The following is a 26,136-nucleotide window of genomic DNA, read 5'->3' as shown; positions in this document are numbered from 1 at the left end:
TTAAAAAAAAAGACATTAGACCCTTATTTTACCACTCACAAAAGTAACTCAAAATGGATCAAAGACTTAAATGTAAAATTAGGAAACATAAAACTTCTAGATGAAAACATAGGGGGAAAAAACCTCCTTGACAAGGGTTTTGGCCCTGAAATTTTGGATATGATCGTTAAAGCACAAGCAACAAAATAAAAAATAAGCAAGTGGGATTATATCAAACTAAAAAGGTTCTTTGCAGAAAAAATATCAACAAAATGAAAAGAACTCCTATGGAATGGGAAAAAAATTGAAAACCATGTATCTGACTGCTTACATATTAAGTATATTGTTTTTATGTAAAATATAAAATATTTATACATTATTATATAAAATATTACATAGATATATAAAGAACTTATTACTAAATAGAAAAAAACCAATAATCCAATTTAAAAATGGATAAAGAGGATGCCTGGGTGGATCAGACAGTTAAGCATCTGACTCTTGATCTTGGCTCAGGTCATGATCTCTGTATCGTGGGATCCAGCCTCATGTGGGGCTCTGTACTAGTGAGGAGTCTACTTATTCCTCTCCCTTTATTGCTCCCCCTGCTTGTGCTCCCTCTATCTCAAATAAATAAATACAATCTTTAAAAATCTTTAAAAAATGGGTAAAGGATCTGAGTAGTAATTTTTCCAAGAAGGTATACAAATGGCTAACATGGCTACATGCTTAAGTACATGCAAAGGTACTTAACATCACTAATCAATGGGAAAATGCAAATCAAAACAGCAATGAGGTATCACCTCACACTTATGAGAATGCCCATCACCAAAAGACAAGACATAACAAATGCTGGCAAAGATGTGGAGAAAAAGAAGCCCTTACATACTGTTGGTGGGATTATAAATTGGTGCAGCCACTATGGAAAATGGTCCGGTGACTCCTCAAAAAATTAAAAATAGAATTACCATATGATCCAACAACTCCACTTCTGGATATATATCCAAAGGAAACAAAAAATCCCTGTCAAAGAGATATGTGAACCCCATGTGTTATTTACAATAGCTGAGACATGGAAACAACCTAAGTGTCCACCAGTGAGTAAAGAAGCTGTGGCAAATACACACAGTAGAATATTACTGAGCCATTAACAAGAAGGAAGTCCCACCATTTGCAATGACACTGATAAATCCTAAGGGCATTATGCTATATGAAGTAACTCAGACAGAGAGAGACAAATACCATGTGATCTCATCTATATGTGGAATTTAAAGAAGAGCAAGCTCATAGAGAAAAAGATCAGATTTGTGGTTATCAGAGGTTGGGTGGGAGGTGTGGGAATTGGATGAAACCAGTCAAAAAGGATAAACTTGCTATTATAAAATAAATACTAAGGGTATAACATACAACATGACAGTTAACATTGCTATATGGTATGTTTGAAAGTCATTAAATGTAAATCCAAAGAACTCTTACCCCAAGGAAGAACTTTTTTTGGAACTATATGAAATGACTGGTGGTCCCTAAACTTTCTGCGGCAATCATGTCACAATACATGTCGGTCGGATAATTATGCTGTACACTTTAAAGTTAGAGACTGCTGATAATTATATCTCAATAAAACTAGAAAAAACTTAAAAATAAATCCTTTCCCTATATTTTATTGACTTTATCTCATAACCAACCTTTAGGGCTTTGTGTTATTGTCAACTTAGCTACGCCAAAACTGTTTCCCAGAATTCCTTTCTCCGTAGGATTCTGTTTAAGATGGTCACAAGAGGAATGTGCTGGGGATGTGAAGTGGAAAGAAAGGAACAGCCATTTCTCATGCTCTATAGGTTGGAGCAGGGTGCCAGGCACTGTGGCAGCGTGTATGTGCAGTGCCCAGCTGCTGTCTCTCCTGGAGGGCACGCAGCTGCCCCCAGGCCTGCAGCCTCCAGCTCCCACTGGCCCGCCATGTTCAGCTGCTGCTGGCCCTGGTCAGATGCCTCTTGGGTCCATCCCGGCTCACCTTTGATCCCTGTGACTTCCCATCAGCTTTTCCTCCTAACTGTTTATCAGATTTAGGGAGATCTCAGGTTCCACACTGAGGGCACAGCCTTCTCTGCCAGCTCCCAGGATGATGTATAGTCCTTACTCTAGATCCCTCATGTGCCTGTGCGAACATGACTTTCCTGGGATCAGAGCTATGTATCGGGAAGAGAGGGTATCCAAATGCAAACTCTGGCTCAGAGGCCAAACTTGTGATCATCATTTTTGTCAGGCCAGCAGCTTTCAGCAGCAGATGAATAGAAAGCCCCACAGACCAGGACTGGACTTTGTCTGGGCCCTGTGTCTCCTACTGCTGGTGCCACTCCCCATAACTGAACACTCGGCTCCTTCCCGCCTTCCTTCATGGCCTACTGTTTACCCTGGCCCCCCACCTTGGTCCTCCTGGTGGAGGGAGAGGTCACCTAGTGAGAAAGCTGAGGGCTCCTGCCCGAGGGTCTGTAGCTTTCAGGCTCCCACTGACAACAACAGGGGCTACGGTGGGTCCAGGAGCCCTCTCTACCTTCCTGTGGCCTGGATGGGTGATTCAAAGCTTCCGAGGCCCATTGGTGCTGGTGATGTGGGACTGTTTTTTAAAAGCAGGTGTTGGCCAAGGGCCAGCTATAGGTGGGCGCTGTGATGGCTGCACTGGTATATGTTAACTGGCTCCTCATAGAATTCCCTTCCAGACCACCCTGGGAAGAAAGGGACTCCTCTCAGGTGACAAAAATCCAAGCTAGTGGAACCAAAACATCTTGGGTGGCAAAGCTGCATGGGAGTACAAAGAAGGGAACAGAAATTCCCTCAGATAAAGTTTCAGAGGGTCCAGGGGCTCATTCTCTTGGCATGAAGCCAAGAATCAGCGAGAAAATTCCTTAAACTCAAAAGTAATGTTTGAATTTCCGTTTCACTGGATAAAAGGTTGGAAGTGAGAAAGAAAAGTAACCAAAAGGTCTGAAGCCTTTTAGCAAAAGGTTCTTTTCTGACATTTTTGGGGGACAAGTGGAAAAGAAAAAGTAAACACAACATGTTTTTAAAGAAAACTGACATATACCGCTTACGTAACCAAAGAACAAAATGAAACAAAAACTAAGAACCAAAAGAAAGTGTATTAAAATGCTCTGTTATGGTAGCAGTAACAGAGTTATTAAAAAAAAATTCTAAGTTCTGTATCCAAAAGCTATAAAGAACTTACCAAACTCAACACCCAAAAGAATAGACATTTTTCCAAAGAAGACATCCAGATGGTCAACAGACACATGAAAAGATGCTCCATATCACTCAGCATCAGGGAAATGCAAATCAAAACCACAGTGAGATATCACCTCACACCTGTGAGAATGGTTAAAATTAACATCACAAGAAAGAACAGGTGTTGGTGAGGATACAGAGAAAGGAAACCCTTGTGCACTGTTGGTGGGAATGCAAACTGGGGCAGCCACTCTGGAAAACAGTATGGAGGGTACTCAGAAAGTTAAAAGTAGAACCACCCTACAATCCAACAATTGCACTAGTAGGTATTTACCGAAAGAATACAAAAGTATGGATTTGAAGGGCTACAGGCACCCAGACATTTATAGCAGCATTATCAACAATAGCCAAACTATGGAGAGAGCCCAAATGCCCATCGATAGAGGAATGGATACCTATGTGGTATATATACACAATGGAATATTAGCCATCGAAAGAAGGAAATCTTAACCATTTGCAACAATGTGGATGGAATGAGAGTATATTATGCTAAGTGAACTAAGTCAGAGAAAGACAAATACCATATGATCTCACTCATATGTGGAATTTAAGAAAGAAAACAGATGAACATATGGGAAGGGGAAAATGAAAAAAGAGAGGGAAACAAGCCACAAGAGACTCTTAACGACAGAGAACAAACTGAGGGAGATAGAAGGAGATGAGCAGGGAATGGGCTAGGCGGGCGATGGGCGTTAAGGAGGGCACCTGTTGTGATGAGCACGGGGTGTTGTATATAAGTGACGAATCGCTGAATTCTACCCCGGAAACCAATATTGCACTGCATGTTCATGAACTAAAATTTAAATTAAAAAATTCTAATTTCCAAAACAAGATTTGGGTGATTTGGCTTCATTACTAATAAAAATTAGAAAATATGAAAACATCAAAGAAAGGCCAATTGGAAGGTAATAAAAAATATATTAACACAGGAGGAAAATTCAGTAGAGACTAAAGTAGGTGTTTTAAGGTTAGGCCAACCTGACAGAGCTGTCAGATCACCAGGCAAACAGGATTTGGTCCAGATCTGTGAGATCTACAGCTCAGATGCCTGGCTGCTGGCTCCCAGAAAGCACTGGCTGGGGTCCCGTTGCCCCGGGCCCCAGAGGGAGATGCTGCCCGGAGGCACACCCACCACACCCCACTTGGCTGCGCCATGCTTGCACACGTCATACTCCATGGAATGGTCTGGACCAGCTGGTGAACTTGGCGCATAGGGATTCTCCTGGCCATCTTGTCTGTTTCCAGTATCATATGTAGATGAGAGGAGGGTGCTGGCTAACTTGAACAGCTCCTGAGAATGTGGGACTGTCCACTTCTCTTGCAGTTTACTTCCAGACACAATGTGGTTGATCTGCCGGAAGCCAGTCGTCACATGTGGAGACAGCAGCACTTTCTCGCAGATCTGCCACTAAATGTGACTCCTTTGGTAGCAAAGCCCTGGGCAGACCACCACACAGATTCAGTGAGACAGAGAGGCCAAGGGGAAAGCTGTTCTGAGATTAAGAGCAGAAAACATGCTTAGGATTCCTCATTTTCCTTCCTCTGCCTCTAAGATCTGATTCCAAGTCTTGCCAAGGCCTATAATCACAGTTTGCTTCTTCTTCTTCTTCTTTTTTTTTTTTTTTAATTTCCCTAAAAAAAAAATTACTCTTCCTTCCAGGCCTGAAAGAGCTATGATGTCACTTACACATTCTGCAGGAATGCCAAAACCAGACGATGATCTGGGAAAGGATTTTCTGGGGAGACTTTCAACCACCCTGGGTAGTCTACACAGAAAAAATAACCCAGTATAGGCACAGCAGTTTTCTACAGAGCCTGGACTGGGAGCCACAGACCTTATGAGTAATAGCAAACTGGCATTCCCCATGGCCTCCTGTTTACATGGTGTCTTCCTGCTTCCATGACTGGAAGCCCTGCCCCGTGGGAGACTGCACCCCTATCCTGAGAATATTAGAGAACAAGGGTGGGGGGTACAAACTAATGTCTACCGAGTAGCTGCTGTGCGATGGACATCAGGCTTAGTGCTCAGAACAGGGTAAGAAGCTTTAGGTTTTGCACAGTGGAGGAAACCAACCACAAAACAAAAAGGCAACCCACCAAATGGGAGATGATCTTTCCAATCATATGTCTGACAAAGGATTAATACCCCAAGTACATAAATAACTTGCACAATTTGGCATCAAAACAACAAACAATCCAATTTAAAAAATGGGCAAAGGACACAAAGAAGTGTTTCTCCCAAGAAGACATCCAGATGGCCAGCAGACACACGGAAAGATGCTCAACGTCACTCATCATCAGGGAAATGCAAATCAGAAGCACAGTGAGACACCATCGCACACATGTCAGAAGGGCTATTTCCAAAAAGACAAGGAATAACATAGTGTTAATGAGGATGTAGAGAAAGGGAAATCCTTGTGCACTGTTGGTGGGAATGCAAACTGGTGTAGCCACTGTGGAAAACAGTATGAAGTTCCCTCAAATAATTAAAAATAGAGATACCCTCTGATCCAGGAATTCCACTTTTGGGTGTTCTTCTGAAGAAAGCAAAAATACTAATTTCAAAAGACATATTTGCCCCTATGTTTATTGCAACAGGTTTTTTTAAAATAGTAGCCAAGATATGGAAGCAGCCCCAGTATGCACTGTAGATGAATGGATATAGACATGGTGCATACGTGTACACACACACACACACACACACACACACACACACACACACACAGAAATATTATCCAGCCATAGAAGAAGGATACAATCTTGCCATTTGCAACAACATGGATGGACCTAGACGGTATTATGGTAAATAAATCAGACAAAGACAAATACTATATGATTTCACTTAGTTGTGGAATCTCAAAAACAAAACAGAAATGGACTCATAGATACAGGAAAAAATCTGGTGGTTGCCAGAGGAAATAGGGAATGGTTAAAATCATGAAAGGAGATTAAAAGGTACAAACTTCCAACTATAAAATAAATAAAACATGGGCATGCACAGGGAATAAAGTTAGTAATATTACAACAACTCTGTGTGGTGATAGATGGTAGCTAGATTCATCATGCTGATCACTTCATAATGCGTATAAATGTCGAAACCTTATGTTGTGCATCCAAAACTAATATGTCAACTACACTTCAATAAAATAAAATAAAACAAAAAAGGAAATACCTTCAATAAACAAATGGCCTCCAGTGGGTTTCTAGTCACGGGGCGGGGGGGAGAATTATTATTCTTTTTTAAAGGAAAAAAACCTGGCAATTCCATTCTGATGAACACAAAACAAAACAAAAAGTTTTAGGAAGCTTGGCTCACCTTTTAGACATGTCTTGTGATTTGACTTTTTTCCCCCCTTTTTAAAAAAAATTTGATAGCGTCCTATTAATTTCAGTTGTACGATATAATGAATGATTCAATTCATGTATATACTGGGAAGTGATCACCACCGACTTGCAACCTGTGCTTTGATCTATGCCATTAAGTATAATGATAGTACATGTCTAAAGGTGAACGTGCGCTGGGCAGCAGTAATCAAATGTCAGCAAGTGGGTAGTCCTGCCTGAGAATAGGCTGTGCCTGGTGAAGGTGCAGAGAGAGCAGTGGGCAGCAGCCCTGGGAGCTGGGAGGGGGCCAGAAATGCAGGATCGGGCCGCCCTGCACCTGCTGGACCAGTGTCTCTGCAGGGGGACCCCAGGAATCTGTGATTTTCATGCCTGCTGAAGTTTAAGTGGCATTGGCAGAGGGAATGTCCAGGCCTCTACCGGGTCCCTCGGAAAAGCACAGGGAATAACCCAGCCGACGTGCACTCATGAATCAGACGTGCCTAGGCACACTGACAGCCCTTGCCCAACCCATCATCCACGGCTGGTGGTAACTGGCAGTGGCAGTTACCAGGCCTAAATCTCAGGGCATGTGTCTGCAGGGCCCGGGTGCGAATGGCCCCTGTGGGTAGAAATACCGAGGGGGTAAAGTGAGGCACTGGAGTACAGTTAACCCCAAAGCGTGGCACCTTCTAAGCAAGCAATTAATATTCATGATCACATCACAATTACTTCTTGGCTAAATTCTTCCCTGCTCAGCTCGTACCCAGGCAAAAAGCTGAGCAGCTGGAGGTAGTCTGCCCCTGTTTTGGCAGCTGGGAGCAGAGGAGCCAAACCTGGAGGATGGACTGGTGCTGTGTGGGTCTTTTGGCTTTCCCAGAGATGCTGGCTGGACCTCCTTTCCTCTTTCAGGCGCCCCCAGGGAGAAGGGCTGCTCCCATGCCCGGTGGAGGGGGAGCAGGGCAGAAGGGCTCCTGTCAGCACAGCCACTGCTCTCTGCATGAAGAGAAGGGCTGGGAGCAGCCAGGGAGGTCATCCACCCTTCCCCTTTGCCCTCTGCCCAGTGTTCTGTGGTTTGAGTCCCACTGGAGTCGGCTGGCACACAGTGCTCCCCTCTGCACCTCCCAGCCTGGTGTCCTCCTCTGGGCCCTCATCAGTCTGTGTTCCCCCCAGTCCCTCATCTCCTCCTAACAGCCGTGCCCAGATTTTCCACTGCCCAGTCTGCCTCCACCTGGCAGGCCCGAAACAGCCCCAAGCCTCCCCCTTCTCCCCCTTCTGTCTTTCTTTCTTTTATTCATTTGAACACTGAGTGTTGGATCTGTGCCAGACACTATTCGGGGCATGAGCGACACACCAGTGGGCACATCAGATAAAGTTGCTGCCCTCAAGGTGCTAATGCTGAGCCAACATGGAGCGTGTTAAAAGGAGGAAAAGCAAGCATGAATGCACAGGTGACAGGGTGGCTGGTCAGCCCTTGCTTATGAGGGCCCATGGAATGGGGACTGAGGGGCTGAGGAAGCAGCCACGGGGCCACTGGGACTAGGGGGCAGAGTGGGCAGCGGTGGCTCCAGAGAGGCCCAGGGTGTTCTGAAGGTGGACAATGAGGCAGGTGGCTGGACAGAGGGAGGCAGGAGAGGCGAGAACAGTGGGACGGGGGCATAGCATTGGGTCTGCCGGCCATCCCGGGGAAGTGGCTTGTGTTCCACGTGGGACACGATGGGTGGCCCCTGTGGGCTCTAAGCAGAGGAAATGCAGGCCCCGCTTGTGTTCTGAAGGGCCCTCTACCTGTGTAGGGGAGAATGGGCTGCGGAAATCAAGAGCTGCTCACTGGCTCGGGGGTCAACACCAGTGGTGGAGTCAGCGGAAGTGGCAGTGGCGGGAAGCAGGCAGATTCTGTGTGTATCCTGCATGGGGAACAAACATGGGCTCCTGAAAGGGAAAATCTCAAAGTGACTCTGGCGTTTTTGTCTTGAGCATTTGAACGATGGTTTGCCTTTTCTTGCGTTGGTTTCTCCCCAGAAAAACTGGTGTCTTCTGATGGCAGCCCAGAACCCTGACCACTGCCCCAGGGTCCAGCAGTCCTCCTTGACCCTTTGTGCCTATTGCTGCCCTGGGGCTCCCCTGGATCCCCTGGACCCACGGCCACCCTTAGGTCAGCTCAGCTCAGGCATCAGTTGCTACAGAGCCTCTTGGGACCCTCTGACCCCAGGCCGGCATCACCCAGCCCACCCTTTGTGTAACGACAGCTACCATTCACTGGTTCCTGGTGCTGAAAGGCACCTCAGAGGCACTTTAAGTGTCTGAGTAACTCTGCAAGGTAAGAATTAATAGCCTAAATATTCAGGTTAGAAAAGAGAGTCTCAGCAATGTAATCTCACCTGTCTAGCATCACTCAACTAGTAAGTAAAAGAGTTAGGGTCCGACCCCAATACATCTGGCTGCAAAGCCTGGGCCATATACTGCCCCATAGGAGTATTTTAAATCACAGCACCTGGAACATTCTGCTGGAGTTTTTGGTTTGCCTGACGGCTGCCTCCACTGGATGGTGAGCTACTGAAGGGGAGTAGGGAGTGAGAGCATTGGTATAGAGGGGTTGTCCAAAATATGTTGGCCAAAGTTTCTTCCTTCAACATGGGATCACAACCCAGACATGAGAGGGTAGTCGTGGAGCCATTTGAGATTCATGGCCCTAGGCCCTCTTCCCCAACCTTAAATTCATTCATTCATTTGATAATCTAGTAGTAGAGACCAATAGTATACAAGAAAACAGATACATATACAAAATAATTTTAGATAATAGTAAGTGAAAAAGAAGATAGATAATATAATAGAGAGTGCTGGGGCCAGAGAAAGGAAGCTATTTAAGTGGGGCAGGCAGGGAAGGTGTCTCTGAAATCTGAATGATGAGCAGGAAACTGCTATGTGAAGATCTTGCAGGAGATCATTCCAGGTGGACAGAATAGTAAGTGCAAATGTCCTGAGGCAGGACTGAGCTTGCTACATCTGAGGAACAGAAAGTAGGCCAATATGGAAGGCATAAGGGAGCAAGAAGGGAGAGAAGTGGGAGATAAAGCTTGAGTCAGTAGTGGCCACCTGATGTAAAATCTTAGACCTCGGTGAAGATCTGGATGGGACTGCAAGGGCCATGAGAAGCCTCTACAGAATCTTAATCTGATGCACCTTTTCCAATGATGCATGTAAACACATGCTCAAAAACTGTGCTTGGGGGTCCAAGAATGGTAGGTTCAGAATTTCTGCTATAGAGTCTTGTTCTGGAGTGCATGGGGGTGAATCATAATAAAACAAGCCTCATTTCAGTGTTTGCTCTATTCTTTCCCACCTCCTCGAGTAAAAAATGATGTGCTGTAGCCTCACAAAGGGCAAACCTTTCTTTGCTTTCTTAAAAAATAAGTCTCACCCTGTGCATTACTGGCAGAAACAGAAAATGGCTCACTCGCTGTGTAAAACAGTACGGTGGTTCCTCCCCACAAAAAAAGTCAAACACAAAATTACCATCAGACCTGGCAATTGCACTTCTGGGCATATGCCCTAAAGAAGTCAAGTAGGAACTCCAACAGGTATTTGTGCCCCAACGTTTACAGCAGCATTATTCACAATTGCCCAAAGGGGTAAGCGATTCCAGTGTCCATCAAGAGATGAGAGGATAAGCAAAATGCACCATGTTTATAATGGAATATTCGACTTAGGAGGGAAATCCTAAAGTGTGCTACAACACCACGAACCTTGAAGACATTATGCTAAGTGAAATAAGCCAGTTATGAAAAGACAAATACTGTATGCGTTCACTTATGTGAGCTCCCTAGAATAGTCAGATTCACTGAGACAGAAAGTGGAGTGCTGGTTGCCAGGGGCTGGGGGCAGGGGGAGTGGGTTTTTTGTTTTTTTTTTTTTTTTAAACAGGCAGAGTTTCAGTTTTGCCAGATGGAAAGAATGCTGGAGCCCAGAGATGGTAGCAGTGATGTTTGTGCCAACAGTGGAATGCACTTTACTGAACTGTACATTTAAAAATGGTTAGGACGGTAAGTTTTACCGTGACATGTATTTTAGCACAAGGCAACAGTTTTACAAAGTCTCTGAGGCCCACTCAGCCCCTCAGTTGCATCCCCATCAGCATCAGTCTCCCTGCCCTAAACAGCGTGGTGTCCCCGGTGGTCTAGTTAAGCACCTTGCTGAGACTCTAAAAGCTCTCCAGAGAAGAAAGTCCTGGAGGCTGAAGCTCGCAACTCTTAACAATTCTGTGTGTCAGATTTCTTGCCTTTTAAGTCTTACTTAACTCCTTTTGTTTTGAACTAATTGCCCCTTTTGCCTTAATGCAGATGCAAAGAACAGCTGGTGACCATCCTCTATGGAAAGAGACTTCCAAAGACTTAGACGCTGTTGTTACACTACCTTGCCTCTTTGATGATGCAGAGCCACCTGCTTTCAACACCTCCCAACCTAAAGCAGCAGTCCTAGTCTCTTTGTGGAACTTTGAGAGCTTTGGGCGCTCAGCTGTGCTTCCGTCTGTGTGTTTGGGGGGACCCCAAATCATTTCTTAAGGAGAACTTGGGCTCTGCCCATGCATTCTCATGGCAGGTCCCCAGAGGAGGCAGGTAGCCTTCCACGGAGGCTTGTGCCCTTATCAGATTCCTGGGAGCTCTCTAAGATGATGTCAGCACACAGCTCAGATTGGCTGAGGTGCAGGACCTCTGACTCTGCCTGACCGGCTACATGGTACAGGTGTACGATAGGCACTTGGCTGGGAATAGGAAAGCCAAGCTCACGGTTACTCACTATGTACCAAAGCCTGCCTAAGAGAAGCAAATCTGGAGTGGTCATCTGAAGATGCATCCCTCCCTCTGGGACTGAGCCAAGTCCCCAGGAGTGGTGGGGACAACTTTGTCGTACTTACCTTTCCTCTGTTCAATGGTTTTTCTGCACTATGCTTGGCCAGGCACCTTGGCCCACTCTGCGGCTCCATGTAAGAAAGAGGTTTGTGAGGGCCTGGTGCAGTTATTCTAGGGGTACTGCTGAAGGTGGGCTGTTGACTCCACGTGGACTCGGGAAGGTGGGGGGCACTGCTCCCAGGACTCAGAACGAGGAGTACTTGTGTGTCTTAAACATGGCGTATTTGTACCTCATGGACTCTAAATCCTATTGATGATGATTTTATGCTTTGTTTCTCCTGCTAGAGAACTTTAAGTCCAATATGGGGACTACTTCTGGAAGAATGTTGTCCAACAGAACTTTCTGTGATGATGGAAATTTTCCGTATCTGCTATTCAATATGGTAGCCACTAGCCACATGTGGCTTAGTAAGACAGAGAAAATGTCTTTTGTATTTAGTAAGACAGAGAAACTGAATTTTACATTTTAAATTTTAAATTTAAATGGCTACATGTGGCTAGTGGGTACCCATCAGCTCTAGACACGATGTGGGAAATGTGTGTGTTTTGGATGTCACCTTTGGTTTTTCCGACTTCCCTATCAATATATTCCATCTACTTCAAGTCCCTTTGCTGTCTAATTATTTTGATTAATCTTCTTGTCATCTACCTTAAATCTTTTTAAAATGTGAGATCTACTTGTAAATACGAAAAAAATAACATATACACATTCCCAATTTCTTTGACTAGGTACCTCTTCTCCCTTCTGTGCAAAATAGAGTAATTAATATGTTCATTCAAGGGAAGGGCCTCACAGGAGTTGGGGAAAGACCCTTTCTTCTGTTTTTCTGTTCTGTTTTTTCAGCTGGGTGTTGCTTACACAAATGTTCAGTTTGTAAAAATTCATTGAGCTGTTTACTTATATGTACTTTTCCATATATTATTTACACTATTCTTCAATAAACAGTAAAGGGAAACATATAACGAGAAGGTATTGTGTCCAAAGTACAATGTTAGTTTAGCTCCAGGGGATATGGAAAGATTCACAGAACATGGACCATGACTCCAGAAAGCTGCACTTCAGCTTCACTGAGCACTAGTGCAAATGTCTACAATACATTTTTCCAGAGGGATCTCAGGCAGCTTCCGATGCTGGCCACTCCCCACCCTCCTCTTCCCTGCCTTTTCCCCCTGGACCAGGCAGTATGAAGAAAGGAGGAGTTTCAGGAGGGGAAAGTCTGTCTTTCCCTCTTATCAGATCTTAGCCAGAAACATTCCAAATTCTTATAAAAGGTTGAGTAGCCCCCAGAAAAAACCCTTTCATCTTTTGTCTTCCAGAGGAATTAAATCAGAGAAAGAGGCTCTGGAATATGGAACATTGATGGGGCAGGATGAGGAAAGAAAATTCAATCTATATTTTAAGCAAGCCAACTAAAAACTACCCAACCAAGATTTGTTGCAGTGTACAACTCCACCCAAGTGAACGAGAGCATTTATATTAAAAGTTATCATTGAAACGATAACTTGGGAAATATATACTGCTAAGGACAATGTGGATAAAAGGCATTCTCTCAAGGGGTCCCTCTCCATGACGTAAAGATCTTAATTCTGCTGGAGACTGAGACATAAATTTTTACATAGAAGTAAGTTAATCAGTTAATCAGGCAGCTGATTATTTCATGCTAGAACACAAGGTTGCTCTCTGCAGTGATTCAGTCCCAGTAACCTGTAAATGGCCATCATCAAGAATTATGAGGGGGCCATTAGTCATTTCTGTCCACATTAATTTACCTCCTCGATATATTACTATATTGAACAAAGGCCTGCATTCCTAAGACTGAGGATACAAATCTTTTTTCTTCCTCTTTTCACACTTCGATGCTCAAACTTCAAAAGCCTCCACCTGTACAGATTTTATAACCATTTAAATGTGTGAATCTTCTTTGAAATATCCTTTCAGTGGTTCCCTTTGAGCACGGTCCAGGCCAAGCTTTTATACTTCGCTTTTTCACTTGCGTGATTACAGGCATCGAGCAAAAAAGTGTTCTAATTACTACAAAAAAGGAAGAAGTCCCTTCAAAACAATCACATTCATTTTGGTCTTTGAGTGTAAACAAAACCCTTCCATTTACTTTTACGTTATCAACTGCACTATATTTTGCATACGGCACTGGCCGCCTTCAAACACTGAAGAATTTTATTCTCACATTTCAAAAGAGATTACAGAGCAGATGTGAGCTAGCATTCAGTTCACTGAATAATAAAGCGATACTTAGTTTCTTATCTGTATGGTTCAAAGGAAAATCAGAAAATAACTTGAGTCCTATAAACAGTAAACGTCTCAGAGGTGACCTTTCTGACTTGAGCAAAGTGGCCTGGCTGTAGTTTTAAACAGGTTTCTGACATGTGCCACATTCTCACTTCATTTTATGACGTGTGGATTACAGTTCTGATGTTTGATGTCAAAGTCAAGAAAAACTAGGAAGCTTTACTTGTGATTTGAGTAATTGCGATCAGCACCTTTCAAGATAATGGCCCCTGATGCACTATCAACTTCTCCTTCCAAGTAGTCAAATGGGAAAATGGAGATGCCTGAGCCAGAGGTTTTTCAGAAAAACAAAGTCCTATATGCTTGGAACTTATTTACATGTCAGTTCCAGAAAGCCTGGGTGTAGAAAGCATTTATCAGGCCAGGCCAGGTGTAGGGCATTCTTAAGTCTACGTGCTGCATTTTCAATTCTCGAGTATAGTAATCAATGATCCTAAAAGAGGGTCAAGGAACCAATGGGAGGACAGGAGGAGAAAGGGGTCCAACCACAGAGAAACAGGACAGTCTACAGCATCCGTTCCCTTAAGATGCATTCCAAGCTTACTGAAATCAAGAGCTCCAAAGGCATAGGTTACTTCTTCAAATATTTATGAGAAAGTAATTTTTTAAGCGATCAGTGGATTTTGACAACCTATTTACTGCCTTGTAATAGAAGGGTGGATGGGGAGACGGTGGGGAGGCACAAGAGGAGACATCTATCTTCTATCAATATAGTTTACAGTTTTCACAAAGCTGGGTTTTCGTGAGGGTCCTTTGGGGAAGTGAAGGATATACTGGTAAAAACTCCCTAAGTGTAAGGGAGTAGATCCAGGAATCTGAAATAACAAGGTCCCGGGGATGTAAGTGCATCTGGAATCCCCAGGGGCCACACGAGCGAGCGTTTAGTGGCTGCTCAAACAGCAGGTGAAGAGGCGCTCAGAGGAACTGGCAGTTGCTGGCTGAGGCTCACAGCCAAGACAGCCAAGTGAAAACAAGCAAGGCAGAGAGCCTCCTCTTCTGTTTCGGCAGTGTAGGGACACCTTGCCTTTGTCTAAGAGCCACTCAGGGGGCCACCGATCCCTCCTTTTTCCTAACTCATTGCTCTTTACTAGGTACTGGGGTAATGGGGGTTTCTGGCAGTGCCACTTCTTTCTCTGTCCTCTCCCCACCCCCCAACAGGAGCAGACACACAGACCGCCCCCCGCCCCCAGTCCCGGCCAGGTACCTGCAGGAGGATCTTGTTCCCGTCGAGGTCCTCCGTCTGCCAGCGCCCCTCACTGATGGGGCTGCAGGGGTTGGGCAAGAGAGGCACGAGCTCACCGATATCCTTGACCCGGAACTCCAGCACCGAGGAGTCGGTGGGGATGGGGGTCTGGTCACAGGGCAATCTTTTCAGGGAGAACTGGATGTCCACATCCAGATTGGAGAAGATGGGGAAGATGCAGAAGTCCGTCTTCTTCTGGCTGGGGCTGCGCCGGAGGATCAGCTCGTAGAACTTGAGGATGTCGGCGTAGTTGTCATGGCGACAATAGATGGTGAAGCGCACAATTTCCTTGCCGTAGTGCACCGGCCGAATGGCCCACAGCGGGGTCCCGGGAGCCAGCGTGAAGAAGTCCTGGCTGCAGGGCAGGTAGGGCAGGAACCGGCCGGGCACGCGCTCCGTGTGGTGGAGGCGCCAGGGCGGCCGCTGCAGCGCGCGGTGCAGCTGCAGGATCTGCTCCTCGCCGTACTCCTCCTGGAGGAAGAGAACCACCGCCAGCGCCGGCTGCGCCACCTTCCAGGGCTTCCGCCGCCGCCGCGACGCCCTCCTTTCCGACACCCGGAACAGCTGCAGGTCCGGGTGGATCCAGGCCAGGACCTTGTCAATGGCCTCCTGCAGGGGCTGCGATTCCCCCGGGTCTGCGATGATGTGGATGCTAACCAGGAAAGGGTCCTGCGCCTCCTCCACGGACAGCTCACCTGGGGGCACCACAAGAAACACAAGCGAACGGTGACCATGTCACTAAAAGGGTCCTGTTATGACACGCACCACAGCGACAGGAAGAGAAGCTAAGGGCTAACTGAACTGAGTCTGTGATCATTAGGCTTTTTGGATCCCATGTTCGCCCCTCAAAACCCTGGCCGCCCAAAGACTAAAGAAGTATTGCTAGGGATAGGCCCCAAACTGGGCAGGGCTAAGAAAACCCCCAATGGCATCAGTTTGAGTGTACCTCCTGTTACGCAGCAGAAAGTCCAATCTCCACCGATCTGGAACCCATAACACGGCCATTAGAAAAGATGCTGTCACCTTTAGGTTACACCATTTATTTAATACTTCCCAAAGCACCTTCAGCACCTTACCCCATAAATGATCCCTCTTCCACTGAACTCCTTGGGTTTGCTTATTTCAATTGGCTTCTCTTGTTCATTCACCCCACAAACATTTATGCAATCCTTTCTTCACGCCTCACGCCAGGGGCTGTGCCAGGCACTACTTGGCTACGCTATCTCAGAGGGTGAACGGTTTGCTGGTCACGCTGGCGTATTTCCAATTCAGAAATACTCAGCATAGTATCTCGGACAACCTGATAGGGTTTTCTTTTAAAAGATGGTTCTGTTTGCATCTTTACAGGCTTTATGACTCATCCAAGGGAAATTAAGAAATCTTTAAGTCTATTGTGACTTAGGGGGTTAGATTCATCTAGAATGTAGATCTGTCATCACACACATGCCTCATCAAGTCCAGTAGGGTATCAGGTAGAAGTCAATCATGCAGTCAATAGCGTTTGAAGAAGTGTGATGTGATCTTAGGAACAATAACCTACATCAATTTATAAGATGAGAAGTAATTTTCCTCTAGCTTTGCAAGACATGCCAAATAGGCTTGCAGGTATATTTCATCACATGCATCTGTGATAACATAGTTTATATTTTGTTGGCTCAAAACCTGTCTGAATTTCCAACCCAACTCTGTAACTTATTTCACTTGGGAATAGTTAATTCAGTTTGTTGTTACCTTTCTTATTTACTCATTTATTTACACATTTGTTGAGCAATAAATATGTACGAGGCACGGAAAAAACAAGGAAGCTGATAATCATTGAGGATTATGGCAATCTGTTTATGGAGACTCTGGGGTGAATAGCATGCTCCTTTAGAAATGTGCAGTGTACAACCTGCACACCCACAGCAGTAGCCCTGTAAAGAACCATAAGCCACAAATAACTCCATAAACAGTCATTAAAAAAATTAACATTCAATCTGATACGTGCCTATAGGAAATATAGTAGAGTAGCATTTTAGGTAGGGGTTAGATTCTAAAATTACCCTGAGGTAAAAATTATCTAGAGACAGTATCACCACTGAAAGTCCCTTGAATTTCCAATATAGTACTGAACATCCTACTTGCAGCGAGACAACACAGCCAGATAGGTGTTCCTCTGGCTGAACACCAGATGAAACTGCAGGCTTGCTGCATGGCTTGTGTTATAGAAGAATAGTCTTGTACCAGTAAGGCCCAGACCACCACTCAGCTGTCTGTGCCTTTCACTTTGCAAGAGACTTCCAAAACATAGGGATGACCCAGGTAACAACAAAGTCAAGTCTCAGTACTTCCATGATCATGGACTAGAATGGTGGGTAGCATTGTTCAAGCCCTGCCCCCTCTGGCTGAGCATGTCGTCTTGAATTTGTACGAGTTAAATATAAGCATGATGTAATTCCAATTTACTACTGCAGGGCAAAGGAAGGAGCAATGTTTCCTCCAGAGTGCTTCTGGGGAGGTTTCCTGGAGGAGGCACTATGTGAACTGGGCCTTGAAGGGTAAACAAATCTTGCTCATAATAACCTCAAATGTGGGGGAGATCACTGCAGGAAGGGGAAGATGGTTAATGAAGGCACAGAACTGTGCAAAAAAACAAGCACATTTGGAAGGGGGTGGTGAGTAATTCTGAAACATGGCAACAGATGCAGTGGGAAAAATGGACTAGCGCCAAGTTATACAGGGCTTCAGCTCAATTTGGTAGTGATAAGGGACAGTGGAAAGTTTTAATAAAGTGATGTGGGGAGCTAGTCAGGGGGAGGCAAAGTAAGATGTCAGAAGATGAGTAAACAGTCTAGACAGATCACAAGGACTTGGCCCTGGAGGAAACTGCATTATGGGCTCTCATTCTTTATCTTGCCCTGTCTCCTTGCTCTCTGCCATATTTATAGTTCCTCCCATCAGTGGATGAAGTGCATTTCCCTACCCTTGGACTTTGGACACCCTTGATCATATGCCTAACTGTGGCCAACAGAAAGACACCGTGGTGATGTGTGTTTGGGCCTGCCTTCTTGTGCTTCTGATGTGCCCATGAGAAGCCAGCCAGAAATCAAGAGGTGCCAGAGGGCAGGAGGAGATCTACATGGATCCCAGCCACCTGAGGTAAGCCCAGCCTGTATTGGCTGATCTCAGACACCCACAGAGACATCATAAGGGCTACCTAGCTGTGCCTGGTCGAGATCACCTGGCCCAAGACATGTGAGAAGAAAGGAATGACTGTTGTTCTAAGCTACTGTTTGGGGGTGGTTGTTATACAGCAATACTTACAGGTGCAGGAGGAGTCAGTGAGTATACAGAAGAGCCACAGTTTTGCAGGCTATTAAGGAGGCACAGGCCACTGGCCTTGGAGCCCAAAGACTGGGGTGGGGAGCAGGAAAAGGAGAGGAGTGATGTTTCTGGTTGGATCCTGATGCTTAAGGAAGAGATACAAAATAGAGGAAGAAGAACAGATTTTTGGGTAAAGATAAGGGGTTCCACTTTGGCCTCACCATGTTGGTGTGAGATGGTAGATTGACTTCCAGGAGGGATGTCCGGTTAGCAATGGGACCTGTGCACTGTTGAGCTCATGGGCTGAATTTTAAGGATGGATCAGTTACCTTTAGATTGTATTTTTGTGGTTCAGTTACCTTTAGATTGTATTCTTTATGTGGTTCTCTAATACATGTGTGCCCCCAATGTATACTTATATCCAATATAAATTTGAATCAGTGGAAATTCATCATGATGGCTTAAAAAACAACCAGAATTCACAGACTCTTGCAATCCTTCTGTTTGCTCTTCTGCTCACCTGACTACATTCTGTTTTGTTGAATGGCTAATGGGCCATTATCATCAGAAGTGCAGTTGAAAGAAAAACAGTGACAAGGCAAGCCAGTGCAATTTTCCACCAGTCAGTAACTCCAGGAAAGGTAGAAGAAAGTACCACAATCAAATAAAATGCGTATTTCACTTGTTCACGGTGGCCTGATCTCCCAACAGTGGGGACATGTGACATTGCTGAACCTTACTGAAAGCTCAGTACAAAGGGAAAGAAGTAAAGCAGCCTTGAAAGATTTGGAGGATGAAGCAATTTCCTTGAGAAAGTTGTGGATGATTTCTGTGAGAGAAAAAAAGGACATATGGAGTTGAAAGAATGTTTAGGAAAAGACATTGTCAGAGCAGTGAGGGAGACCTGTTAAGACCCTGCACCCGCTCCTCAGGGGGTGCGTGTGGCCGCGAACACAGACACGTTAGCTGACCCGTGCACGGTGTTCGCTGTGGCCTGGCACTTACTCCATGTTCTATGTATATGAACTCACTGAATCCTTAAAAAAATCCTAGAAAGGGGACGAGGTGCTATTTTTGTTCCCATTTTAGAGAGCAGAAAATTGAGGCACAGAGAGGCGAAGCAATCTGCCACGGTCACACAGCGCGTGTGTGCACGATCAGGATGGCTCTGCAGAGATGTGTGCTTACCCTCTCCGCTGTATTCATTTCCCAGCAGAATGAGCGGCCGCCCTGCCCCATCGTTTCTGGCCACACTGCTACTCCCTCACCCTCCTCTACTGCTTCTCTGCCACCAGCCAATAGCTCCCTGTCTCAGATACCCATTTACAGCTCTTTCATCTGGCTCTGGGTGTCTGAGGAAGAATAACCCAGAAACCGCCTCCCCATGGCACACGCCTAGCTCCGTCTATCTGAGCACTGCCTGCTCGTGCTTGTAGACAAGTGTGAGGGCCTGGGTGGGGAGAGGCCCCTGTGGAGGTAGGTTCTGCGTCTCTGAGACGGAGTTGTCAGGGTGCTCAGGGCCAAGACCCCTCTATCAGCAACACAAAGGTTTCCCAGAGAGCAGTAACAGAGGCTATGCAGAAGCCTATTCGGGTGAGTGAATGTCACCACTTTGCAGAAAGGCAGGATGCCCAACCTCGGGGCAGGGTGGGGACACAGAGAAAGGCCTCTGACCAAGTGCCTGCTCGCCTGGGCAGCTTGGGATGGAGCCAAGAGAAAGCAAGGAAGGGAGATGAAGACCTGACCCCCGAGCTCAGTTTGCATGCGTGAACCAGGGCGAGCAATGCGGCTACAGTCCAACCCTGAGAAGGAGGAGGAGAATGGGTGGTGGCATTAATACACTCAGGCCATCGCCAACATGCGCCCACTGCACAAGGCCCTAAAGTAACCAGGCCCAAAGAACCACAGCATGCAGCTCCAAACGGGCGCTGGGTGCTGGGGTTATACATGCCCCAAAGAAAATGGGCCTCCTGGAGCTAGACAGGAAACCAAGTATTTGAGGGAAGGAGAGAAAATGTGAATAATTCATTGTCATGGAAAGCCTGTACGCCTCCCTGGAGAAGCAGAGACACCGTGACTGTGGGATATGTATTGCCTTTATCATATCCATTACACGTCTTCTCGAAGGACCTCAGAGAGCACCTGTTTGCTTGGGGCAAGACACAGACCAAAAACCAACGGGGCAGCAGACAGACTTCCCCAGGGCTGGTCCGGAGAGGGGAGCTGATCACAAATTCACAGGTAGTAACAAAGCTCTCAAGACTACTTTGTGCCGCCTGAGAAGAGAAGGCAGATTCTTTCCCAGGGGATTAGAAACAATCCGATTTTTCCTTTGATACTATGAAACAAAAACCAGCTTCAAGGAAAGCACTGCTCGAGTCAGGCCTTCCGTGAGACAGTATACTGGGAACCTGGATATTGGTTACATTTCTCCCCAACGTGTCAGCTCCCCTTTTGTGGTCTCTTAAGTTTTAATGAAGACGATTTAGACACGAATAATCACGTGTTAAGCTCTTATTATTTGCCAGAGGACTGTCCTAAGAGCTTGACAGATATAACCTCATTTTATTTAAAACAACACTGGCGGGGCACCTGGGTGGCTCAGTGGGTTAAGCCTCTGCCTTCAGCTCAGGTCGTGATCTCAGCGTCCTGGGATCGAGCCCCGCATCGGGCTCTCTGCTCAGCAGGGAGCCTGCTTCCCCCCCCCCCCCCCCCCCCCCCCCGCTTCTCTCTGTCTGCCTCTCTGCCTACTTGTGATCTCTCTCTCTGTGTCAAATAAATAAATAAAAAGTAAAAATTTTTAAAAAAATAATAAAAAAAATAAAACAACACTGGGATAGAGGTGTATCCGCCCCCTGTTGCAGGGGAAATATTACCGGATCTGACAAGGGCCATGCAGCTAGAGAAGAGTAGAGTCTCTGCTGCGCGCACCAGTGTGCCTTCTCTGCCCTCTAGCCTGCCATCTTTGGTTTGTGTGGCTGGGCTCTGACACTGCGGCTTAGCTCCTTCAGGCCACGTGGGCAGGAGAGTCTGCTGCGAGTGGAGGACTCCACTCACAGTTGGGGCAGTTTCTGGCAACCGCTGAGCAGCAGGGACACCCTAAGCTTCTGTCTGGTGAAGGTGTAGGTGGGGACTGAGGTGTTTCTGCCTGTGGACAGATGTCCCAATATCAGACCTCCCACTCGGCTGTCTCAAAGCTGCCTGAGCCGGGACTCCTCACCGCTGTTCTCTGCACCGCAGGGCTTCACACCAGCCCTCCTGTGCAGTCTCCCACTGCCTGGTTCCTGCCAGGCTGGATCTCCTCCCGGAACTGGCAAACTACTGCATGTCCCCAAAGCATTTGCTTCCCAGCAGCAGGTACGTCTACTTGAAAGTCCAGATCTTTCATTCCAAACAGAGTGCCTGGCCAACTCTTCAGATGCAACAAGTTCAGAGACCTCTTTCCAGAAGTTCTGGGCAATGGTTGATGTCTCTTTCATTTTATCCACAATGTATCAGAGACAATTTGCAATTCAACTGCAATCATTTATTTGATCAAGCAGTGTTTACTGCACACCTACTATGTGCTGGCCACCATAGCATACAGTGGGAAATAAGAGAATCTCTGCATTATTAGAACTTAGAATCTAGTAGGGGGAGTCAGAGCATGAGCAAATATGTTAAATGAAGTCAGGTAACTCAGGGCAAGACACTTCATTGAATAAAGCCAATTGAATGTGGTAAATCATAAGAGATTTTCAAGGCAGCAGCCACAACCATTAACCATCAGCTGAAGTTGCTATGTACCAGTGCCACCATAAGCCCCCAGGAGGCTAAGAGAGTCAGACGGAGGGTACCTCCAGCCACCATAGGTGCTTGGTTTAGGGAATCTGGCCCCAGATCTTGGCTTGAGATTCTCCAATCACAGACAGGCATGAGGCTGAATAAACTCCTTATTTGCATTTCTAAAGCCCTGCTCTAGGGCACTGAACAATTCAGGGGCTTGGCTCCTTGGTCTGGTCAAGCAGACCCTCCTGACAGAGCAGCAGAACACCCAGGTGAAGTGTGGCTCGGGTATGCTGCAAAGACATGCCAGGCACGGGCTGCCACAGTGAAGAAAAATCAGGTCAGCGGGCAGGAGGCAAAGAGGCTCCGGAGTGGCAAACACAAGCCCCAGTGCATTGTGAAGTGTCACAAAAGGGCCAGCCTCCCCTCATTAAGCTGCCCGGTCTTCCCGGAATGCCTGAAGTAAATGCTTTCAGAGAGGGGCTTCCAAATTCCTTCTCCAGAGAGTCTATTCATCCAGAGTGTAATGAATAACCTGCCTTCATCCCTTTTTTTAAGCAGCTTAAAAAAAAAAAAAAAAAACAACAACTAGTTTCTTGAACCTCTGAACTAATGAAAAAATTGAAGCGATCCCCTTTTCCCATGCGCACCCCTAAGATAAGATTTCAGACTTTCTCAATTCCTAGTAACTTCACGATTTTGACAAGGCTTTTGGTCGAGCTGCAAGTCTGGGCTGTGAAAGCGGCAAGGCTGGTCCCAGTGCCAGCCCCGGCGCAAGTCAAAAGTAGATGCAGGGTGGGCCTGGTGAGACTCTGATGGCAGCAAGGTGACATGCAGAGTTTTAAACGCAGGGGATCCAAATGGTGTTCATAATAACGCTTCTCCTCTCTCAGCCTGAGTCCCCAGCGCTTTCTCGTCATTGAAGAATGGAATACAGGCTGATGTGGTTTAGCCAAAACCTCTATTTTTATTTGGCAGAGGAAGACAGTGTGGGATCTTTCTGATCCTTAGGCCTCTTCCAGCTCTAACTATAGTATTTTAACTGCTCACCCCGTTCTCACCATCTGTTGCAGAAACAATGTCAGGGATCTGGATGCGTGATACCGACACGCTCTTGAGCTCATCTGAAACCAGGACACTACTGAGAAAGAAATCATAGAGAAAAGCAGGTAGGTTCTTGAGATACCCTGCATTTTTTTTCCCCACTTGAAAATGGGACATTCATTTTACTTTGTGTGTCTTCCTAAGTTTCATTCTGAAACAAACCTGTAGGTGGGAAGAGGAGGGGGAAGCCAAGGCCAGCCACTAGCCAGAGAGTAATGACAAAGACATTATGAATTCTGACACAGCTTGACATAAATTCTGGAAGGGGGCCAGAAGGTTTACATGTAATTAGAAGGTACAAAGCAGCTAGAAACACTTAAAATATCTAGCGTAGTTATCTAAGCCCTCAGGACTACAATGATTTTGAAAGTTTATGAGAAGGTGTAACTAAGGTCTGATGAATGCCAAAGTCCAATGCTTAATAGTGTAAGAATAAGAACTTTTAGAAAGTTGAAGGGCTCAAAGTGACAGAAGAGATGCTAGCATTTTCACCCAGAAACCTTTCTTCCGCTAAGTAATTTCCATGCATTCTCTACCACTTCATATATATCTTGTCATTTTCATCAGTAGCAAAGCCACGTCAGGACTTCAGTAGAATTCTACAGATTTGGAGATGAGGCAGCGAGGCATGCAAACAACAAGATTAGTATATTCATTGTGTTTTGAGATGTAAAATATATTGATCAAAACAAAACAGACAAAAGAGGAGGATGGTAACCGAAATCTATCCCGAGGATTTGTTCGTCAGCAAACCCCAGACCTCTAATACCACTAGAGCTGGGTGCAGGGACCCTCCCAATTACAGTAATTAAGTTTTGTTTTACAAAGGAATTTATTCTGGCAGGATGGTGAGAAATCAAACAACAATTAGCTATTACAACTGTTCTGGGGAACAGCATTCCATACATCCTTGTAAAATACATTCTGAATGCCACAGTAGAAAAACCAATGCTGAGATCTGCTGCTGGCTTTGCTCGGGATCAAACTAGCAATGTAGGAAATGAAGCGTAGGGACTCTTTTTGTGGCTGAAAATTTGATAAAATATTCAAATTCTTGACCAGTCTGAATAGGACACTGACACGTTCCTAGTCCCTTGTTTCCGTTTCCTTAGAAATGATGTACCTTACAGCCCTTAGAAGAGCAAGCTAATTGCACAGGACTAGAAAATTAGAGGTGGCAGAGGCATTTAGTCCAGCCTCCTCATGTCACAGATGAGGTCATCGACCATGACTCAATGGCAGATCTAGAAAGAGAACAAACATCTCCGAAATTCACCCATTTGGGGCTCTCCCTTACCTCTCAAGCGCCTCTTGCTAACAGCCCAAGGACTGCAAAGCAGGAGACATGGTTCCTCCCAGAGCTCACAACCTAACTGAGGGAGCAAGGTGTTCAAATAGGAGAAACGTAAGAAAAACCTAAAGTGGGAGACATGTTCTAAATGACATAGCAGATGAATTTCAGAGACGATAGCCAAAGTTCCCCTTTGCCACAAATTTTCTGACTGTTTTGTGGCCCTTTACCTGTAGAGTCTGGGCTATTCATTGCTTCAGGGAAGGTGGAGTCAGATAGATCCATAAATCAAGTTTCTAAATTCATGTCTATTTTTCAGATCGCGGCAGAGAGAAGAGTCTTGAAGGGCAAGGCTCTCTAGTGCAAGGGCTGGGGTTCCGGAGACAGAAAAGGCTTTCTGAGCTAAGGAAAGCTAAAAGCTTAAAGCAGAGGACTTGCCCCACGAATCGCAGCACAGAAGAACGTGTGATGCTGCGGGATGGTCCTTCCAGCTCGGGAGACGCCACGTTTTGGCTTCTGGTGGAAGGAAGAAGACTGGGAGGGACCTAACCAAAGTCTAAATGCCAGATGGTTTCCAAGAAAGCGTGATGTGCCAACACTTCTGGGCTCAGCGCCGCAGGGTTGTGGGTCCCAGAGCAGAACACACCTGTACCTTCATTTCTAGGTGTGAGGCCGGCTCAGGAGTGACATTGCACTTGACTATAAATACAGCAGTTCTACTGTTACGCCTGAGCATGCAACTGTGAAAATTCCCACCACAATAGGAGGTTCATACAGAGCTCTCCACCGACAATACGAAGTGTTAGAATGCGACTCTATAAGCATGGCAGCTCGTAGAAAGACGTGTCTGGTTTCTGAGTCTAGGTGATCTGTGATCCTACATTGTGAGGCTGCATGTGAGGCTACACACATTGTGGCCTCACTGTGCTCCAGTGTGAGGTGGTGAAACAGTAAAACTGAATCACGGAGGAAGCCCAGCTCTCTCTGTAAGGGACAAAGGGAAGACTTCTCACAACTGCTCTTGTTCCAAAGGACAGAGGAGCCTTCCAGGAGCAGGCTGCACAGCTAGAGGCACTAACAATACTGACAATAATGTCAGAAGATGCCAGGTGACATAAGAACACAAGGGGGAGTAGAGTAGGTGGAATATTCCTTCTCTTCCATAACCAATATTGCACAAAAGAGAAGTTTGATTGACATGGTAGAAGGAAAGAAGGTTTACAAGGAAGGATGGAAGGCAGGCAGGCAGGCAGGCTGGCTGACTGGCGGGATCCTCTTTGCTTCTCTAATCAATTCTGAATATTACGACCTGGTTCTTTGCACAATATTCCCCAAATACTTCCAACTTGTTACCTCATCAGAAGTTAATGGCAACACTACTGATGTTGAATAAAGATAGAGGTTGTCCACCAGAATGGGAAAGACTTTCCATAAAGCCTACACAGAGTACTACTGATGGCTTTTGCTGGTTGGTACCGCTTGCTGCCTGAGGTCATGTTTGGAGTGTAACTGATACCATACTTTTCATGACAGACAAACACAGAACTTCAAGTTGTAGGCTTCCAAAATGTGAGAGCCTCCCGTTTGTCACCTACTCTTCAGAGAACTTTTGCCCACTGTTACTTTGTGTGTGTGT

General features: G+C 45.8%; 1 protein-coding gene across 3 annotated transcripts in view; it reads right to left on the bottom strand.

Moving 5' to 3' along the window:
- Positions 1-26,136, bottom strand: part of FAM124A (family with sequence similarity 124 member A) — a 104,356-nt gene that overhangs the window by 61,977 nt on the left and 16,243 nt on the right. For 2 of the 3 annotated variants that reach the window (XM_032314990.1, XM_032314993.1), the window contains exon 3: positions 14,999-15,732. In XM_032314990.1, the coding sequence (XP_032170881.1) occupies positions 14,999-15,732 (734 nt within the window). Of the gene's footprint in view, positions 1-7,882; positions 8,679-14,998; positions 15,733-26,136 lie in introns of those variants that run through there. The other variant, XM_032314991.1, reaches the window with a different exon arrangement.

This window comes from Mustela erminea, chromosome 15 (genome assembly GCF_009829155.1).
Source record: "Mustela erminea isolate mMusErm1 chromosome 15, mMusErm1.Pri, whole genome shotgun sequence".
In the NCBI taxonomy this organism is placed as follows: Eukaryota; Metazoa; Chordata; class Mammalia; order Carnivora; family Mustelidae; genus Mustela; species Mustela erminea.
Note: the sequence above shows the minus strand (reverse complement) of the source record. Positions and strands in the feature narration are given on the sequence as shown.